Source organism: Budorcas taxicolor, chromosome 21, assembly GCF_023091745.1.
Source record: "Budorcas taxicolor isolate Tak-1 chromosome 21, Takin1.1, whole genome shotgun sequence".
In the NCBI taxonomy this organism is placed as follows: domain Eukaryota; kingdom Metazoa; phylum Chordata; class Mammalia; order Artiodactyla; family Bovidae; genus Budorcas; species Budorcas taxicolor.
This window is the reverse complement of record NC_068930.1, coordinates 25,820,068-25,838,910: the sequence shown is the minus strand read 5'-3', so window position 1 is coordinate 25,838,910 and position 18,843 is coordinate 25,820,068. Positions and strand designations below refer to the sequence as shown.

The following is an 18,843-nucleotide window of genomic DNA, read 5'->3' as shown; positions in this document are numbered from 1 at the left end:
GCAGACCCAGTGCTGCTGTGACTTCACTGGAAAATTGATGAACGTTCACTAATGTGAACACATGGCAAATCAGGCTAGGAAGGGGCTCGGGGGCAATCAAAGCCCTGGGGGCCCACTTTACAGAAGGGGGCCACTTTACTTTTTCTGGCCGCACCACCCATCATGTGGGAACTTGGTTCCCCATCTGGACATGGAACCCATACCCCCTGCACTGGAAGGTGTCTTAACCCAGGGGCTGCCAGGGAAATCCCCATTGTGTAACTTTTTTTTTTGATGTGCTTTGTTTTAACCATAATTCGGAGAAGGTTCTACGATCTCCTCCCTTCTCTCTCACTGCCCTCATTGAAAGTTGGATTTTGCTAACCTTTGTCAAATTGATCACTAGTAATTCCCTCAATTCCTACTCCCCTTGGCAAGCAGATTAGAAATTCCTGTTCACCTGCAGGTATTTACAGCCTCCCAGTGAAGAGCACAGCCACTGGAATCAGATGGGCTTGGGGTTTGGGGTTGTTGTTGTTATTTTTATGTTTATTTTTATTTTTTTTTGAAGTATTTATTTATTTGACTGCACTGGGTCTCAGTTATAACACATGGGGTCTAGTTCCCTGACCAGGGATGGAACCCAGGCCCCCTGCCTTGGGAGCATGGAGTCTTAGCCACCAGGGATGTCTCTGGGGTTCCAATTTGAGTTCTAACATCTACAGCTGATGACAGGACCACCCTGCCCCTCTGTTTCCTCTTCTACAAAATGGAAATACTAACACCTGGATACTTCTAAGGTGTGAATGAGATAAGACGCAACAAACTGCTTTGCTCAGTACTAGACACCCAGTAACGCCCGACCCATGTAAACTGCCATCATTATTAGCATGAGGGGCATCACCAGGCAAGGTACGGGCTCACCACTGTCATACAGGGAGCTAATGCCAGCCATGGGTGGTGAGGCCCGGCCTGTGCAGAGTGCAACGTGGAGAAAGCAGCGGAATGATTGGCTTGGGGGGTCTCCATGTGCCTCTCCCCCTCGCAGGCAGCTACTTCCCCCTGGACAAGCACACCTGCCATCCACGGCTGACTGTATCCAAAGATGGGCTCACGGTTGTGCGAAGCGAGAGGAGAGGCCCCCCTAGGGAGCCAGTCCCCAGCGATGCCCAGTTTACCAGGTACTGTATCAGCACCTCACCCGAACAGTTCATGAACTCCGCTAATACGTGCTGTTATCTGGGTACTGGTGGATTATGACTGATGCAGCCTTGAAAGGGGCCTCAGGCTCTGACTCCCAGAAATGAGGGAGAGGGAGGGGAGGAGGGGAGGCTGGGGAGGGGGAGTAGGGGTCTGACCAATGTCAGAAGGGGAGACATGGCTTCTGAGTGGAGTCCTGGGCTCCCAGAGCAGTGGGAGAACAAGGACCCAGCCCCTCAGTGCGGAGCCCAGAGCTCTCTCTCCCACCGGGCGATACTTTCTAACAAAACTCCTGGTAAAACACCAAAGCTGGTGGAAGGAATGATGATCATGCAGGCACAAGACCTGAGGGAGGGGTGTCCATCAAAGATGCGCCCTGTCTGTCTGGATTGATGCTATTTTCAGAACTTAGTACTTAAGGTCAAAATGATGTATTAATACCTTGCTGCTGCTGCTGCTGCTAAGTCTCTTCAGTCGTGTCCGACTCTGTGCGACCCCATAGACGGCAGCCCACCAGGCTCCCCCATCCCTGGGATTCTCCAGGCAAGGACACTGGAGTGGGTTGCCATTTCCTTCTCCAATGCATGAAAGTGAAAAGTGAAAGTGAAGTCACTCAGTTGTGTCCGACTCTCAGCGACCCCATGGACTGCAGCCTACCAGGCTCCTCCATCCATGGGAGTTTCCAGGCAAGAGTACTGGAGTGGGGTGCCATTTATTAATACCTTGCATGCAGTGCTAAATTGCTTCAGTCATGTCCAACTCTGCGACCCTATGGACTGTAGCCCACCAGGCTCCTCTGTCCATGGTTCTTTACCACTGGTGCCACCTGGGAAGCCCCCATTTATACCTTACTTGTTTCCAAATACTTAAAGAAGACTTAAAATAGGGGCCAAGGAACTTCCCTGGCAGTCCAGTAGTTAAGACTGCCTTCTAGTGCAGGGAATGTAGGTTTGATCCCTTGTGGGGAAGCTAAGATACCACATGCCTCACTGCCCACCCCCCAAAAGAGGCAATATTGTAACAAATTCAATAAAGACTTTTAAAGTGGTCCACATTAAAAAAAAATCTAAAAAAAAGAGGGGGGGCAAATGTGCCCTACTGAAATAGAAAAATCACAGCAGTGGATGAAGAAAAAAAAAGAACATGGTTTAACTTCAAGGGCTAATTTCTGTTTTTAAGATTAAATATTAAACACAGTTCTCAGCTCCTTGGTAATCAGGATAGAAAGAATTCATGGTGGGCTGGTCTCAGAGTCAGGAGGATCTTCTCAGGAAGAAAGGACTTAAGCGGCCAGAGGGGCTGCCGATGAACAGCCGCATCTAGCCTCCCTGCCTGCATCCTGGACTGTCTCGTAACTGTCTCTTCTCTGACGCTGGCTCCTGCTGACCTTCTTACTGCAGGTGTGTTATGCACCTACTGCCTGTCCCCTGGTGGCTCAGATGGTAAAGACCGCAGGAGACCCTGGTTCGATTCCTGGGTCGGGAAGACCCCTCGGAGAAGGGAGTGGCTACCCACTGCAGTGTTCTTGCCTGGAGAATCCCATGGACAAAGGGGCTGGCGGGTTACAGTCCACGAGGTCACATGGAGTTGGACATGACTGAGCGACCAGCACGCACACCTGTGGCGGCTTGTGGCGGCCCAGCAGCACAGAGTACAGCGGAACCCAGCGTTACCCTTCCTTGCCTCCACCCATTCAGCGCGGGGTTGGCGGGGCAGAGAGGAACAAGAAGCAATCAAGTTCTTACCTGCGTTGAGAAACAAAATGAAATTGATCAAATCTGAAAGTTCTTACTGACTTTTTTCCAATAATTCTTGAGTTGGGCAGCCCCTAATCTAGCAGGTAGAAAGGAGGTCCAAGGAGCTGTACGGAATGAAAGACTTTTTCAGGTGGAAGGGATCAGGAACAAGGAAATTATATTTCCAGGCAAAAAAAGCAGGTTGGCTGAACGTCCGCCGGCCGAGGAACGGATAAAGAAGCTGTGGTACATGCGTACAATAGACTATTACTCAGCCACTGGAAAGGATGCAGTAATGCCATCCGCAACAACACGGATGGATCTAGAGGTTGTCTTACTGAGTGAAGTCAGCCAGACAGAGGAGGAGAAATATCATATGACATCCCTTTTATGTGGAATCTAAAAAGAAATGACACAAACAAAATTACAAAACAGAGACTCACAGACTGAGAGAACGAGCTTATGGTTGTCAGGGGGTAAGGACGTGGGGAAGGGATAGTCAGGGAGTTTGGAATGCATGAGTATAGACTTCTGTGTTTAATGGGTAATCAACAAGAACCTACTGTTATGCAGCAACCTGAATGGGAAGGGAGTTTGGGGGAGAATGGATACAGGTATATGTGTGGCTGAGTCCCTTCACTGTTCACCTGAAACTATCACAACATTGTTTGTTAATTGGCTATAACCCAGTACAAAATTTAAAAAAAAAAATTTTTTTTTTTAAAAGCAAGTTGGCTGTGGTAAGGTTACTTTCCTTTAGGAAAGGTCAGGGGTCTCTCAGGCATATTACCTAACTAGTGTTCTGATTGACTGGTTTAAAATTCCATTTAGGTGAAAGGTAAAACTGTAACTAAGTTGTCGCTGACTGGTGACCTGGGGCTTGGCACACAGAGCTCCAGTTTGGGCCTGTGGTCTTGTTCATTTAATATTTATTTATTTAGCTGCACTGAGCCTTAGTTGCAGCATGTGGACTCTTAGCTCCAGGGCAGGAATCGAACCTGGGCTCCCTGCATTGTGAGCACAGTCTTAACCATGGGACCACAAGGAAAGTCCTCAATCTCTTTCTTTTTTAAGGAACAAGTGAACCAAATCTTTTTGTTACTCTAAAAAGCCCTGTTGCTGAAAAAGCACACAGAGTGGGCTTGTCTCCTCCTCACCTGTGACCAGCAGTGAACTAACCTTCTTCTGATCTTCAGCGTCGGGCAGCTGAGCTTTGAGAGCAAAGGTTGTGCCGCCTTACAAATGAGGTGTTTGAACACCTGCCTCCACCCTTCCGGACCACTTACTGACTGACCCCAGCAGTTGGTGTCACTCACCTGCACAGCCAGGCGTGGGTCACCCCAAATGACACATACTTCTACTTTCTAAAATCAGGTGTGCTGCAGTCATGGGAAACCTAATTCCAGTCCGAGGGCGCCATTACTGGGAGGTAGAGGTGGATGAGTGTTTGGACTACACAGTGGGTGTGGCCTTTGAAGATGTCCCCAGACAAGAGGACCTGGGGGCAAACCGCCTCTCGTGGTGCATGAGGCATGCATTTGCGTCATCAAGGTAAGGTGAAATCTGGGTACCTGAGATCAAAATGTACTTTGGTAAGAATAGAGGGAGAGATTTTCACTGGTAATAACTAAGGTCCACGTTATGTTTTCTAAAATATGCTAAGATGTTTCAGGACTCATTTCCTGCCCCTTTCCCTAAAGTCCAGCTAGAAAGAGAAAGCAGCTCTGGGCACTTTTGATAAAATAGCTAAAATTTATGGAGTGCTTATTCTGTGTTAAGCATTGCTCAACAACCTTGCACATACTATCTCATTTGCCTCTCACAGCTGTATTGTCCCATTTACTTGTTTTGGCTGTGCTGGGCCTTCGCTGCTTCCTGGGCTTTTCCCTAGTGGCACCGAGCAGGGGCTACTCTCCAGTTGCAGTGTGGGCTTCTCATCGCGCTGGCTCCTCTTGCTGCGAGCGCAGGCTCTAGAGCATGTAGGCTCAGTAGTTGTGGCTCCTGGGCTCTAGAGCGCAGGTGTAATAGTTGTAGCACTCGGGTTTAGTTACTCTATGGCATGTGGGACTTTCCCAGACCAGGGAGGGAAGCTGCGTTTCTTGCATTGACAGGCGGATTCTTTACACAGAGCCACTGCCAACATGGATTCAGGGCTTGGATTCAAACCCAGGCAGTCTGGCTCTAAAGACAGCATTCTTTACCACTAAGTGATTGGTTTTACATTTATGTTCAACTTCAGTGTTACTAAATGAAGTTTGACTTGAAGCCCCAAATCCAACTTTTTTGGTAGATGTGGGCAGAAGCTTAATGGTTATGATTAATTCTGGTTTGCTTCTGCTGCTAAAAGCATTCTGTCCTCTAATGGAGGAAAATCCACAAGGCCCAGGCCAATAGACACTTCCGACTCAGAAGGCCATTGAGTGCAACCTCCCTCCATCTCAAAAATTGCAAAAAATTTTATCACCTCACTTTCCCAGCATCGTGTGTACTATGGGGCCTCTGACCCTCAACTTGCTGAAACCTATTAATGTTTCACGCAGTGAAACCTCGATCATGGTTAGTTAAATGTTGCCATGCCCGAGCAAAGGTGAGACCAGCCTTCCTCCTGTAAGGTACTGGGACTAAACTGTGCTCTGAAATGCACTCTGCTAGGCCTCAGATCCAGTTTGGAGAATGCAAAAGACACCGTGCACTGAGCCACACGCTGTTTTTTTAATATTCGGCCTGAATTAAGACTAAAAAGCAGTCTCCTCTCTTAGTTTAGAACAAGGGGCATAAAGGAAGAGTGGGCATCTGTGTGGAGTGGGAGGGGTAAGGCTAAAAGAAGGGCGGGAACACACGACAGAGTAGGACAGGAAGGGTAAAAAGCTGAGCGCTGGAGCAGGCTTGTGGCCCCACCTTGGAAAGATGTCGGGGGGTGTGTGTGTGTGTGTTCACAGTGGAGGACTTGCACTTTTTGACTCAGTCTTAGACTCTATAGGTAGTGGGAGGGAAAGTAGAGGGTGACTGCTCAGTTGAGAAAAAATAAGGTGAACTGGGATGGAAATGGGCTGGTTTGCTCCAGCATGTTCTTAAGTGTTCACCTCAACTGTGTGGACCCCCATGCCGGCACACAGAGCTTTTCACGCGTCCATAGTGGGGCAGCATTAGGCAGTTCCCTTGGCAGGATTTGGCTTCAGCCATTTCCAAAGCACACAGGAGAGGCAACCTCCCTTCATGGTGCAACCCTCCCCCGGCAGGAGACGGTGCAACTGCATACAGTACTGAGTGGTGACAGCCCCCAGGTGCCCCACTTGGTTTGAAAGTTTAAGAGTGGGATGCCTCACAATAACGTGCAGATTATACAAAAAGGCCCCGTCTACTGCATGAAAGATCGTGAAGCTCCCTGTTTCAAATGTCTTTTATTTCAGGGGATTTACACATCTGAACCTTGAAATCCACATTTTTAAACATAAGATTTCTATACAAATTTTGATGCAGTATGAGTTTATGATAGTGTGTTAAGTTTTCTAGGTTAAGTGGCTGCTCAAAAACAGTTTTGAAACGTTAAGTTTCTTAGGACAAAGAGATATATAGTTTTAGAAATGGCCTGTTACTTTGATAGTCATTTAATGAAAGAAAATAATATAATCAAAGGAGTATTTGAAAATTGAAATGTTCTGTAAATAGCTCATCCAGAGTTTCTGAAGCTTTGCTATATCAACATTTAATCTTCAGGCATAAGTATGAATTTCTACACAACAAGACGACTCCAGACGTAAGAATAACGGTTCCCCCAAAGAAGATTGGTATTCTGTTAGACTATGAAAATGCAAAGTTGTCATTTTTCAATGTGGACATTTCCCAGCATCTGTATACATTCAGCTGTCAGCTTCACCAGTTTGTGCACCCCTGTTTTTCCCTGGAAAAACCTGGCTGCCTGAAGATACACAATGGCATTTCGATGCCAAAGCATGTCACTTTCTATTAGCCCACTCTGCTTGTCTCTCTCCCATGCCTACCCCTCTCCCAGCCACTCACGCCTCAGCTGCCTGAACTTGGCATTCAATTCACCTGACTTGGATCCTGTGCACTGCCACCTGTGTGAGGCTGTTACTCAGTTCTAGTCCTGGCTCTAAAATGAAGGCTCAAACTAAACTCAAAGGTATTTAAGGCTGTCAAACTGCATTGGTCTATTTGTGTATATACAAAGTATCTCAGTCCCCAAGGCCTGCGGAGCTTGGGGAGGAGGAGGGAAGATTCATGTTAGTGGCTCTGGCTGCCCCAGCGCTTGTGACATCTCATTAGTTGGCCAAGAACTGGCTTGAGAAGGCAAGAGGCCATTGGCAGAGAGAACCAGGGAAGCCCATATCTCTTCTCAGCGGCATTCTCGTTTTCCCAGTGGTCAGTGGCAGTCTGGAGGGTGAGATTTCTCCCATCAAGTACTTTGTAAAAATCTGTCCCTCTCCTTCATGGTATTTATGCCCTCTAATTTTGAAGTGACCTCTGTAATGCCTGATTCCACAAAGGCAAGACAGTGTCTGTCTTGTTCAGCACTTAGTCCCTGAAGCTGAGACGTGCACACTGAGTATCTGTTGAATAAAAGAGCATCTTTTTCACCTACGCACCGCTCTTCAGCCTATCACTGATCTACACGTGAGGGACAGCAGGGCTCATTCAAGCTGCGGCAAAAGACCTACGACCAGGAGATGGAGGGGAGGCAGTGTGACATAAGAGGGGCACCTGGGGCTTGGTGGCCAGGTTGGTAAAGACGCAACATCCCGTGCTTCCTGGTGTCACACACAAATACTAAACGTGTTGCTTTCACTGTGTACATGTTGGGGACATGGTGTGGGGCCAGGGGGCCCTCGCAGGTCTGGTCAACATAGACACCAGTAGTTGCAACTGATTCTAGGAACTGACCTATAAGGTAAAGAGAACCATATCTGAAATTGGAAGGCTCGAGTTTGATTGCTGTGTTATAGCCACTTTGCTTTAGGCCCTAGAAAAGTCACACTATCTCCCTGAGCTTGTTTCCCTTTGAACAAAGAGAAAAATAACACTTATGTGCGTGCATGCATGCCAAGTCACTTCACTCATGACTGACTCTGTGCGACCCCATGGGCTGTAGCCCACCAGGCTCCTCTGTGATTCTCCAGGCAAGAATACTGGAATGGGTTGCCATTTCCTCCTCCGGGGGATCTTCCCAACCAGGGCTCACACCCGCAAGTCTCCTTCATTGGCAGGCGGGTTCTCTACCACTAGCACCACCTGGGGAGCCCCTTGTCTTATAGGAGGGGAGATTTAATGACAAACATGAGAATGCAGAACATGTATGACAGAGGGCAGATGCACAACAGTCTTTTAGGAGAAAACATCAGCCCGCCAAGTGCAGAGCTGAGCGCTGTGGGGAGAGGAGGTCTCCAGCCAGCGGCTTTGGGGCCTCCTGCCTCGCTGCTCTGCTGCATTCTGAGAGGTCCACGCCCAGCCCTCTCGGCTGCATTTCTGGTTTGGTTCTTGAGTTCGTTTCCGGTGCCAGTTCTGAGAGACAATTTAGTATCATGTCCTGTGGGTGATTCTACCCGGGTCCTATCACTTAGGGTTTTGTGTTAACTAAAAAAATCTTTCATGCTCCCCAGTACATGCTGAGTCTGACACAAGGAACCCCTTTTATCTCCTATCTCAAAACCCTGCCGATTCATATAAATAAGAAGTCAGATTCTTAAACTCACAACTCAACCTGACAATCTTAAAGCTCCTCACACACACGCAGCTCTGCCCTGCCCTGAAATAAGGAAGTAGCACAGAGATGGCTCAAGTTGCGATTAAAATGTGTGTGTGTGTGTTCAAAAATGGTCTCAGCTACTAAAAACTACCAAGTAGGAAGTTGGACCTCACAGATCAAGTAAGTTTGAATGCAGAGTTCTTTCAGGCTTTATTTCACATATAAGATAAAATGGATAAAAACTAGGCACGTATAAGGTTTTAATAAGATTTTATTTTGATCAAGAAAAAATGGTCTACAATTAGCGTTTGACATTTAAAATCCACTTAAACAAGGCAGATGACCAACTTCAAGTATCACAATTACTCAGCATAAAGAAACTTTAACATGTTTCTCATCTTCTACAAGGAAAAAAAAAAAGTCTAGAAAAGAACCAAAACAAAACTTTTGTTTTCTGTAAAATATTCTAATTCCTTAAAATGCCAAGAACTATCTACTGAAACTACATTTCAACAAGGGGCAGGATTTACCTCAAGGCCATGTTCACCTGCAACCTGCTGATAAATCTGTTAAAAAACAAAACAGAAAAAGATTAAAAAAAAAAAAAATCAGACCACTGTAGCTACCATCCTTTATAATGGGCAATTAAGACAAAAAGTATCAAAATCTGTTCTTTTCTTAGCTTTACCTATATAACTCTTTACCTATATCACCAAATAACTCCTGAGCAATTAACATAAGCTTTGGCCTCCCCACCTTAACAAAGGGGAAAAGGAATATGTAAAACCGCGATAGAATCCTGGTGTAGACTAACAGGGGTTCAGAGATTTAGAACACTCAGAACCTAAGGCACCCTTGTTAGATGAGATTGCAAAGTTGGTTAGAAACTTGGGATATAAAATGACACCGGTTTCTAGTAAAACTGAATCGCCTTTTCTTTGGAGAAGTATGTTTAATAACTGACTTCCTGTTGATTCAAACAACAGTTTGCAAGCACTTGTACACATCCAATAAAATATTTCTGAAGCTTGTGCTTGGTCATCAGTCTGCTCTTTCCATCTTCCAGCACATATGAAAACCTTACACGGCTCACACACTGACAGCTGCCCCCAGCACGATTCACCATGACGCAGCATTCTGTAAGCAACACTATACTGGTCTCCATCCAGGAAGTTTAGCCATCTGGAGACTTCCTCGACGCTCTGAAGCCTGCACTACAGGAAGGTCCTCTCCTCCGCTTTCCTAACCAACCTCTCCAATTTCCAATCGCTCTCCTATCAATTAAAGAGTAAGAGTCTCATAGGCTCACTAAGTCTCTCTTTACCCTCACTCACCTCTGTATTTACTACTCCTATTTTCTACAGGAAGATGATGCAAACTGTTATCATTGCTGTTGGTAGATAAGTAGGTCTTGAATTCATTTTGCACACAAGACCTGTTCTATCTACCTTTTCATTTAGGAGGCTAAAAGCAGAGTCAGCTTGACTTCAAGGACTCTATTTTGTTAGTCTCCAGAAGAACATGACAAGTCCAGCTTTTAGAACACTGTCTTCTAGCATGTCAAGACACTGAGGGAATGGTCACTGATTGCTTTTATAACTTAAAGCTTTAAGAGATTTGAACTCTTACATATGCTTCCTTCACAGCAACCAATGGCTAATGAACCTAAATGCAAGATAACACTTGGTGATTTGGAAAGAGTCCATCAGTCAGGATCTTTTCTGTCAGTTAGGAAGTCTCTTGCAAGGAGCATTAACCATGAGCAGGGCACAACTATGCCCCAAGTCAGTAAAATGCTCCCAAATATTTTAGAAATGCTACTAAACAGTTCACGTCTTACTACTACAGAGCTTCTTTTCTGCAATTCCCCAGAAAAAAACATTAAGCCCAACTTACTAATTGACTGCCTTTTTCTTCATTTTCCCCAGTTTGACAGATTCAGGGTTTTTTTGCTCTATTTCCACCTCACTCAAATCCTGGTGGAATTAAACTGGCATTTATGTGAGCTATGCAAATTCAATTTAACAGCTTGCAGCTGATTAAAACAACATGCAGTCACCCAGACAGAGCCAACAAAAGTTTTTGTAGTATGAACTTGGATTCTAATCTTGCTGTCTCCCCTGTGCTCATTCCTAAGCTTAAATGTGGGGATCTCTTCTTTGAAAGCCGAAGAATTGATACTTTTGAACTTTGGTGTTGGAGAAGACTCTTGACAGTCCCTTGGACTGCAAGGAGGTCCAACCAGTCCATCCTAAAGGAGATCAGTCTTGGGTGTTCATTGGAAGGACTGATGCTAAAGATGAAACTCTAATACTTTGGCCACCTCATGTGAAGAGTTGATTCACTGGAAAAGACCCTGATGCTGGGAGGGATTGGGGGCAGGAGAAGGGGACGACAGAGGATGAGATGGCAGGATGGCATCACCGACTTGATGGACATGACTTTGAGTGAACTCCAGGAGTTGGTGATGGACAGGGAGGCCTGGCGTGCTGCGATTCATGGGGTTGCAAAGAGTCGGACACGACTGAGCGACTGAACTGACTAAATGTCCTTATATTCAAAAAGACTGAACCGGAGACAAGAATATAATCCACTCACTGGGAAAGAAGCCAACAAACAAATTGAGGTTTCCTAGCTATGCGTTTAAACAAAGCAGGAACTTAGTTTTTACACATGAATTTACTGAGTACATACATTACTTCTTGGTAAAACCATCCTATTATTCTGCCACGCAGAAGGATTTCTACCCATCCAGTTAAGGGGGAGGGAGCAGTGAGAGAAGGAAAACAAGAGAAGCAAGATCCAAAAGTAAGGCTAACACTCTGGGGAAAACACCTGACAGTGTCTTCTGTACAATTTATAATTCAGCCACAGATTCCTGGAAATCTGGAATGACCACCCCCACCCCACCCCCATTCCTTGTCCACCTGTATAAATGCCTGTATAAAAGTCACTTCTTAGAAGCACTGCCTCATTTCTCCCTCTCTCAGGCTGATTTAAGTGCCACACACTCACCTCCTTCAGAATACTTAAGTGGCTATACTGCCACCATGACCTATGTCTACTCTGCTCGACTGTAAGTCAATCAAAGGCAAGAACTATGCCTTCATAATTTCTGAATGATCAAATCATGGAAACAACGGTGTTCTGCTTTCAAAGTGCTCATATACCTGAAAAAAAAAAAAGAGAGAGACATCAAATTGTCTTCCAAAATTACAAGCCTCTTTATTAGAAAGTGGGTTTTAAATTTCTGCATACAGGCAGGAACAGGGAGAGGGATTCTCAACCTTTCTTCTGTCCCAGTATACCTTGGATGGATTCATATTGCACCTAAATGTACAACACCTCCCTCTTCATTCCTGCTCACTTTTTCTCCCAAAGACTTGTTTAGCAATCCAAAGAGACAGCACGGTGTGGAGGAAAGAATTCTGGGTTGGAAATGAAACCTCACTTCTAGTTTGTCTCACTCACAACCCGTGTTACTTTCAGTCGGTCTCCCCTCAGAGACTATGCTTCAATCTAAGATGAAAGGAGGGGTATGACCTAGACGATCCTGTTCCACCTCTAATACCAAATGATGACGCTGCTGACCAATTCGGGAAGCTTAAAAATGACCATCTGTGAGTGTACTTTTTCAAATTAATGCAACAGGCGCTGCTACCGGGAAGGAATCATCGACTCAGAAAGGCAGGGTTCGTATAGACTTTCACGTTACATAACTTACGCAACACAGATCTCGCTCCTGTGAAATTACACCTACTTAAGTCTTTTCTTAAACTTCATTCTGGGTGTGGATTTCTCCCTTCCGTATCTATCCTCACGACTTTTCCGTGAGCTATCAAGCTCGTTTTTCAGACAAGGTCGAAAGAGCTGAGGACAATGAGTTAGTAACGAGACCTCGGTCGCTGGTGGCCTGACCCGGCGACAGATACACCGACCCCTCATCTCTAACTCCGGTTCCCTGCCGCATCCCTTGAAGGCGATGCTACAGACAGCCTGCCTACAAGGTAGCTGCAGTCCTGCAGTCATCCGCCCCGCCGAGTGGCCAGAGATCAGCCTTACCTTACGCAACACAAGGAGCCTACTTCCCGGTGTCCGATGTCGGTGGCAACTCTCTTCTCCTTCCTACAGAAAAGAGCTCCTTCCGGTTTCCGGGGCGCCCGGAGGAAGTCCCACCCCACGCGACAGCGTGAGGCGGTGCGTCGCGTAGAGGCGCCGTGCGCAGGCGCGGAGAATTAAGCTTGTGATACTGTAGGAGGCATGGTCTCCGCTGGGTAGTACAGACCGGAGGAACGCTGGACGGTGGGTAGTTCCTGGGTCCACGGCCGTGGGGAGAAGCCTGGGAGCCATTGAGCGGGGTTTGGGAGAGCGACTTGGAGACGCCATCTTCTCAGAAAATAACCCCCTTCTCCAACAGGGGTCCTCCGTGTTTCTCGCTTTGCTCCACTTGCCCCATGCTGTATTTAGTTTCTCACTGTGTTTCGGCTTTCCGTGTGGTCCCATATCTTGCTTCAGTAATGCTGAGTGTTGGCTGTGCATCTCGCAGCAGTTAGTTCATAAATGCCTGGTAATTCTTGGCCAGTAGGACTGCTGAAGCTCAACTCATTGCTTTACCAGCGACGGGATTGAGCGCCTACGTAGTACTGGAGCGGTCTGTGGGTAAAGGCACTCTTGGGGCCGGGAACGTAAATTAGAAGTTAAAGTTACTGTTGTCTTAGTTTCCTAGGGCTGTCATAAAGAAATAACACATGTTGGGTGGCTTAAAGCAACATATTCCTTTTCTCACAGTTCTGGAGGCTGGAAGCCAGAAAGACTAAAGGTGTCAACAAGATCATGTTTCCTCTGAGACACTGGGTAAACCCCCTCCCCACTTGCCTCTTGGTAGTTTCTGGTTCAGTTCAGTACAGTCGCTCAGTCGTGTCTGACTCTTTGCGACCCCATGGACTGCAGCACGCCAGGCCTCCCTGTCCATCACCAACTACCATAGCTTACTCAAACTCATGTCCATTGAGTCGGTGGTGATGCCATGCAACCATCTCCTCTGTCGTCCCCTTCTCCCACCTTCAATCTCTCCCAGCATCAGGGTCTTTTCCAGTGAGTCAGTTCTTTGCATCAGGTGGCAAAAGTATTGGAGCTGCAGCACCAGTCCTTCCAGTGAATATTCAAGACTGATATCCTTTAGGGTTGACTGGTTTGATCTTGCAGTCCAAGGGACTCTCAAGAGTCTTCTCCAACACCACAGTTCAAAAGCAGCAGTTCTTCGAGGCTCAGCTTTCTTTATGGTCCAGCTGTCACATCCTTACATGACTACTGGAAGAACCGTAGCTTTGACTAGCCCAACCTTTGTTGGCAAAGTAATGTCTCTGCTTTTTAATATACCGTCTAGGTTGGTCATACCTTTTCATCCAAGGAGCAAGCGTCTTTTAATTTCATGGCTGAAGTATCCATCTGCTTTTATTTTGGAGCCCAAGAAAATAAAGTCTGCCACTGTTTCCATTGTTTCCACATGTATTTGCCATGAAGTGATGGGACTGAATGCCATGATCTTTGTTTTTTGAATGTTGAGTTTTAAGCCAGCTTTTTTGCTCTCCTTTTTCACTTAATCAGGAGGCTCTTTAGTTGCTCTTCACTTTCTGCCCAAAGAGTGGTGTCATCTGCATATCTGAGGTTATTGATATTTCTCCTGGCAATCTTGATTCCAGCTTGTGCTTCATGCATCCGGACATTTCACATGATGTGCTCTGTATATAAGTTAAATAAGCAGGATGACAGTTTACAGCCTTGTGGTATTCCTTTCCCAACTTGGAACCAGTCCGTTGTTGCATGTACAGTTCTAACTGTTGCTTCTTGACCTGCATACAGATTTCTCAGGAGGCAGGTAAGGTGGTCTGGTATCCCCATCTCTTGAAGAATTTTCCACAGTTCGTTGTGATCCACTCAAAGACTTTGGTGTAATCAATAAAGCAGAAGTAGATGGTTTTTTGGAACTCTCTTGCTTTTTTTATGATCCAGCAGATGTTGGCAATTTGATCTCTGGTTCCTTTGCCTTTTCTAAATCCAGCTTGAACATGTGGAAGTTCATGGTTCATGTACTGTTGAAGCATAGGTCGGAGCATTTTGAGCATTACTTTGCTGGTGTGTGAGATGAGTGCAGTCGTGCAGTAGTTTGAGCATTCTTTGGTATGGCCTTTCTTTGGGATTGGAATGAAAACTGACCTTCAGTTCTGTGGCTACTGCTGCGTTTTCCAAATTTGCTGCCATACTGAGTGCAGCACTTTAGCCACAGCATCTTTTAGGATTTGAAAGAGCTCAGCTGGAATTCCATCACCTCTGCTAGCTTTGTTCATATTGATGCTTCCTAAGGCCAATCTGACTTCACGTTCCAGGATGTCTGGCTCTAGGTGAGTGATCACACTATCACTCTGGGTCACGAAGATCTTTTTTGTATAGTTCTTCTGTGTATTCTTGCCACCTATTCTTAATATCTTCTGCTTCTGTTAGGTCCCTACCATTGCTGTCCTTTATTGAGCCCATCTTTGCATGAAATGTTCCCTTGGTATCTCTAATTTTCTTGAAGAGATCTCTAGTCTTTCCCATTCTTTGTTTTCCTCTATTTCTTTGCGTTGGCTTTTTTAAATCCCTCCTTGCTATTCTTTGAAACTCTTTATTCAGATGAATATATCTTTCCTTTTTTCCTCGCCTTTTGTTTCTCTTCTTTTCTCAGCTATTTGTAAGGCCTCCTCAGACAACCATTTTGCCTTTTTGCGTTTCTTTTTCATGGGAATGGTTTTGATCACTGCCTCATGTATAATATCACAAACCTGCACCCATAGTTCTTCAGGCACTCTGTCTATCAGATCGAATCCCTTGAATCTATTTGTCACTTCCACTGTATGATCGTAAGGGATTTGATTTAGGTCATACCTGAATGGTCTAGTGGTTTCCACTACTTTCTTCAATTTAAGTCTGAATTTGGCAATAAGGAGTTCATGATCAGAGCCACAGTCATTTCCTCGTCTTGTTTTTGCTGACTGTATAGAGTTTCTCCATCTTTGGCTGCAAAGAATATAATCAATCTGATTTCAGTATTGACCATTTGGTGATGTCCATTTGTAGAGTCATCTCTTGTGTTGTTGGAAGAGGGCGTTTGCCATGACCAGTGCGTTCTCTTGGCAAAACTCTGTTAGCCTTTGCCCTGCTTCATTTTGTACTCCAAGGCCAAAGTTGCCTGTACTCCAGGTATCTCTTGACTTCCTGCTTTTGCATTCCAGTCCCCTGTGATAAAAAGGACATCTTTTTTGGGTGTTAGTTCTAGAAGGTCTTGTAGGTCTTTATAGAACTCTTCAACTTCAACTTTGGCATTAGCAGTTGGGGCATAGACTTGGATAACTGTGATACTGAATGGTTTACCTTGCAAACGAACAGAGATCATTTTGTTGTTATTGAGACTGAACCCAAGTAATGCATTTTGAACTCCTTTGTTGACTGTGAAGGCTACTCCATTTCTTCTAAGGGATTGTTGCCCACAGTAGTAGATATAATCCAGTCTATTTTAGTTCACTGATTCCTAAAATGTCGATGTTCACCCTTGCCATCTCCTGTTTGACCACTTCCAGTTTACCTTGATTCATGGACCTATCATTCCAGGTTCCTATGCAGTATTATTCTTTATAGCATCAGACTTCCATCACCAGTCACAGCCACAACAAGGCGTTGTTTTTGCTTTGGCTCCATCTCTTCATTCTTTCTGGATCTATTTCTCAACTCTTCTCCAGTAGCATATTGTGCACCTACCAACCTCTGGAGTTTGTCTTTCAGTGTCATATCTTTCTGTCTTTTCATACTCTTCATGGGGTTCTCAAGGCAAGAATACTGAAGTGGTTTGCCATTCCCTTCCCCAGTTTCTGGTGCTGTCCAACAGTCCTTGATGTTCTGTGCTTGTAGCTACTCCTTACTCCAGTTTCTTAACTCTGTTCTCCTTGTGTTTCTTCTCTTAAAAGATGGGATGTAGGGCCCAGCCTACTCCAGTATGACCTGAGTTTAACTTACTGCATCTGCAATGGCACTGATTCCAGATAAAGTCGCATTCTAAGGTCCAGGAAGGACATGAATGGGAGTCGGGGAGAGGATTTGACACTATCCAACCCAGAATAGCTGTCAAAGAGCCTAAGAAGTAGGCACGCCAAATACTGACAATCAACAGCTGTAGTACAAGTGAACTCAAACATATTTTAGTTGGATCTGAGAAGTTTTCATGGACACTGGGGCTTCCCAGGTGGCGCTAATGGTCAAGAACGCACTCGCCAGGACTTCCCTGGTGGCTCAGATGGTAAAGCGTCTGTCTACAATGTGAGAGACCTGGGTTCGATCCCTGGGTTGGGAGATTCCCTGGAGAAGGAAATGGCAACCCACTCCAGTACTCTTGCCTTGAAAATCCCATGGACAGAGGAGCTTGGGGCAGGCTACTATCCATGGGGTCGCAAAGAGTTGGGCACGACTGAGTGACTTCACTTCGGTGCAGGAGATGTAAGAGACACAAGGTTTCATCCCTGGGTCGGGAAGATCGCCTGGAGGAGGACATGACAACCCACTCCAGTATTCTTGCCTGGAAAACCTCATGGACAAAGGAGCCTGGCAGACTACAGTCCATAGGGTCACAAAGAGTCAGACACGAACGAAACGACTTAGCACACACACACAGACACACACACACTGTGAGGGGTGGGTAGAATTTGGATGTGTCATTTGTAGACCTTCACAGCGTGCTTGGCAAACAGACAGCACTGACAAGCAGTGATTGAAATGTAAAAAGAAGTTAGGTTAAAGCAGGAGGGATCTTGAATGCAGGCTGAAGAGTTTGGAGTCTGCTCTGTATGTTAAAAGAATAAATTGAAATGTTTCAGGATGTGGGGGTTGTGCTTTGAAGATTGATTAGTAACTTGAGCCAAACTTCTGTTGTGTTACTTACTCCAATTTAAGGAGTATTAATCCCATCCTCTGATACCCTGTGCTTTTTCTTCCTGGTGTCCCTGCTCATGCCTGCCTTTATTTCTGGAATGCTGCTTTCAGGCCATGTGGTTTTCAGTTGTTGATTTTTTTTTTTTTTTTGGTCATGGAAATTGTGCTGTTATATGAGGTGGGGAGGAGAGTTGTTCAACTTACTATTTTTTTAAATTGAAGTATAGTTGATTTACAGTGTTGTATTTCAGGTGTACAGAAAAGTGATTCATATATATTATCTTTCAGAGTCTTCTCCATTATAGGTTATTACAAGATACTGAATGTAGTTTCCTGTACTTCAGTTCCCTATGTATCCTCTTGCTGTTTACCTATTTTATATATGGTAATGTGTATGTATTAATCCCATAGTCCTAATTTATCCCCCCTCTTCCCCTTTGGTAACCATAAGTTTGTTTTACATGTCTGTGTCTATTTTTATTATGTAAATAACAAATGCTTTCTATGTCTGTGTCTATTTTTGTTTTGTAAATAAAAATGTTTTGTATCATTTTTTTAGATTCCACATATAAAGGATATCGTATGCCATTTGCCTTTCTCTGACTGACTGACTTCTCTTAATCTCTGGGTCTATCCATGTTGCTGCAGATGGTGTTATTTCATTCGTTTTATGGCTGAGTCGTAGTGCATTGCATAGATGGAATATTATCTTCTTTCTCCACATCTTTCTCCATCGTCTGCCCATGGGCATTTACGTTGCTTCTGTGTCTTGACTATTATAAACTGTGCTGCTGTGAACACTGGAGTACAGGGATCTTTTAGAATTGGAGCTTTTGTCTTTTCTGAGTATATGTCCAGGAGTGGAATTTTTGGATCATATGGTAACTCTGAGGATTTTTAAGGAACCTGCAGACTGTTCTCCATAGTGGTTACATCAAATTTACGTTCCCACCAACAGGGTAGGAGGGTTCCCTTTTCTCCACACCCTCTCCAGCATACTTTTTGTTGATGGCCATTCTGATCTGTGTGAGGTGATACTTCATTGTAGTTTAGCCTTATTTTATATTGTTAGTATCCCCCTGATAGCACAAGCAAGCAAACAAACAACAACAAAAAACACTAGAGACCAAACTCACATAGATACAGTCTTCTAAAGTAAAATATTTGCAGACTAATCCCATACTCCATTTGGAACAAGAAAGCATTTATGCACTGATTTAATATTTGAAAATATGTTGCTACGAATCATTTATATAGTTTAGAGGT

The 18,843-nt window shown here is 45.1% G+C and overlaps 1 protein-coding gene, 1 long non-coding RNA gene and 1 other non-coding gene across 3 annotated transcripts in view; 1 reads left to right on the top strand and 2 right to left on the bottom strand.

The window, feature by feature from the left end:
- Positions 1-7,620, top strand: part of FSD2 (fibronectin type III and SPRY domain containing 2) — a 37,665-nt gene extending 30,045 nt beyond the window's left edge. The window contains exons 11-13 of the mRNA XM_052659592.1: positions 1,028-1,160; positions 4,290-4,466; positions 6,633-7,620. Of these exons, the coding sequence (XP_052515552.1) occupies positions 1,028-1,160; positions 4,290-4,466; positions 6,633-6,885 (563 nt within the window). The 3' untranslated portion in view covers positions 6,886-7,620. The remainder of the gene's footprint in view (positions 1-1,027; positions 1,161-4,289; positions 4,467-6,632) is intronic.
- Positions 7,621-8,918: 1,298 nt separating this feature from the next.
- Positions 8,919-12,731, bottom strand: LOC128066848 (uncharacterized). Its single transcript, XR_008201252.1, has 3 exons — positions 12,682-12,731; positions 11,635-11,789; positions 8,919-9,185 (listed from the first exon to the last, which is right to left on the bottom strand). It is a non-coding gene; the product is annotated as an uncharacterized LOC128066848 (long non-coding RNA).
- On the bottom strand, positions 10,008-10,134 carry LOC128067131 (small Cajal body-specific RNA 15). The gene has a single exon (XR_008201338.1). It is a non-coding gene; the product is annotated as a small Cajal body-specific RNA 15 (non-coding RNA).
- Positions 12,732-18,843: the final 6,112 nt, after the last annotated feature.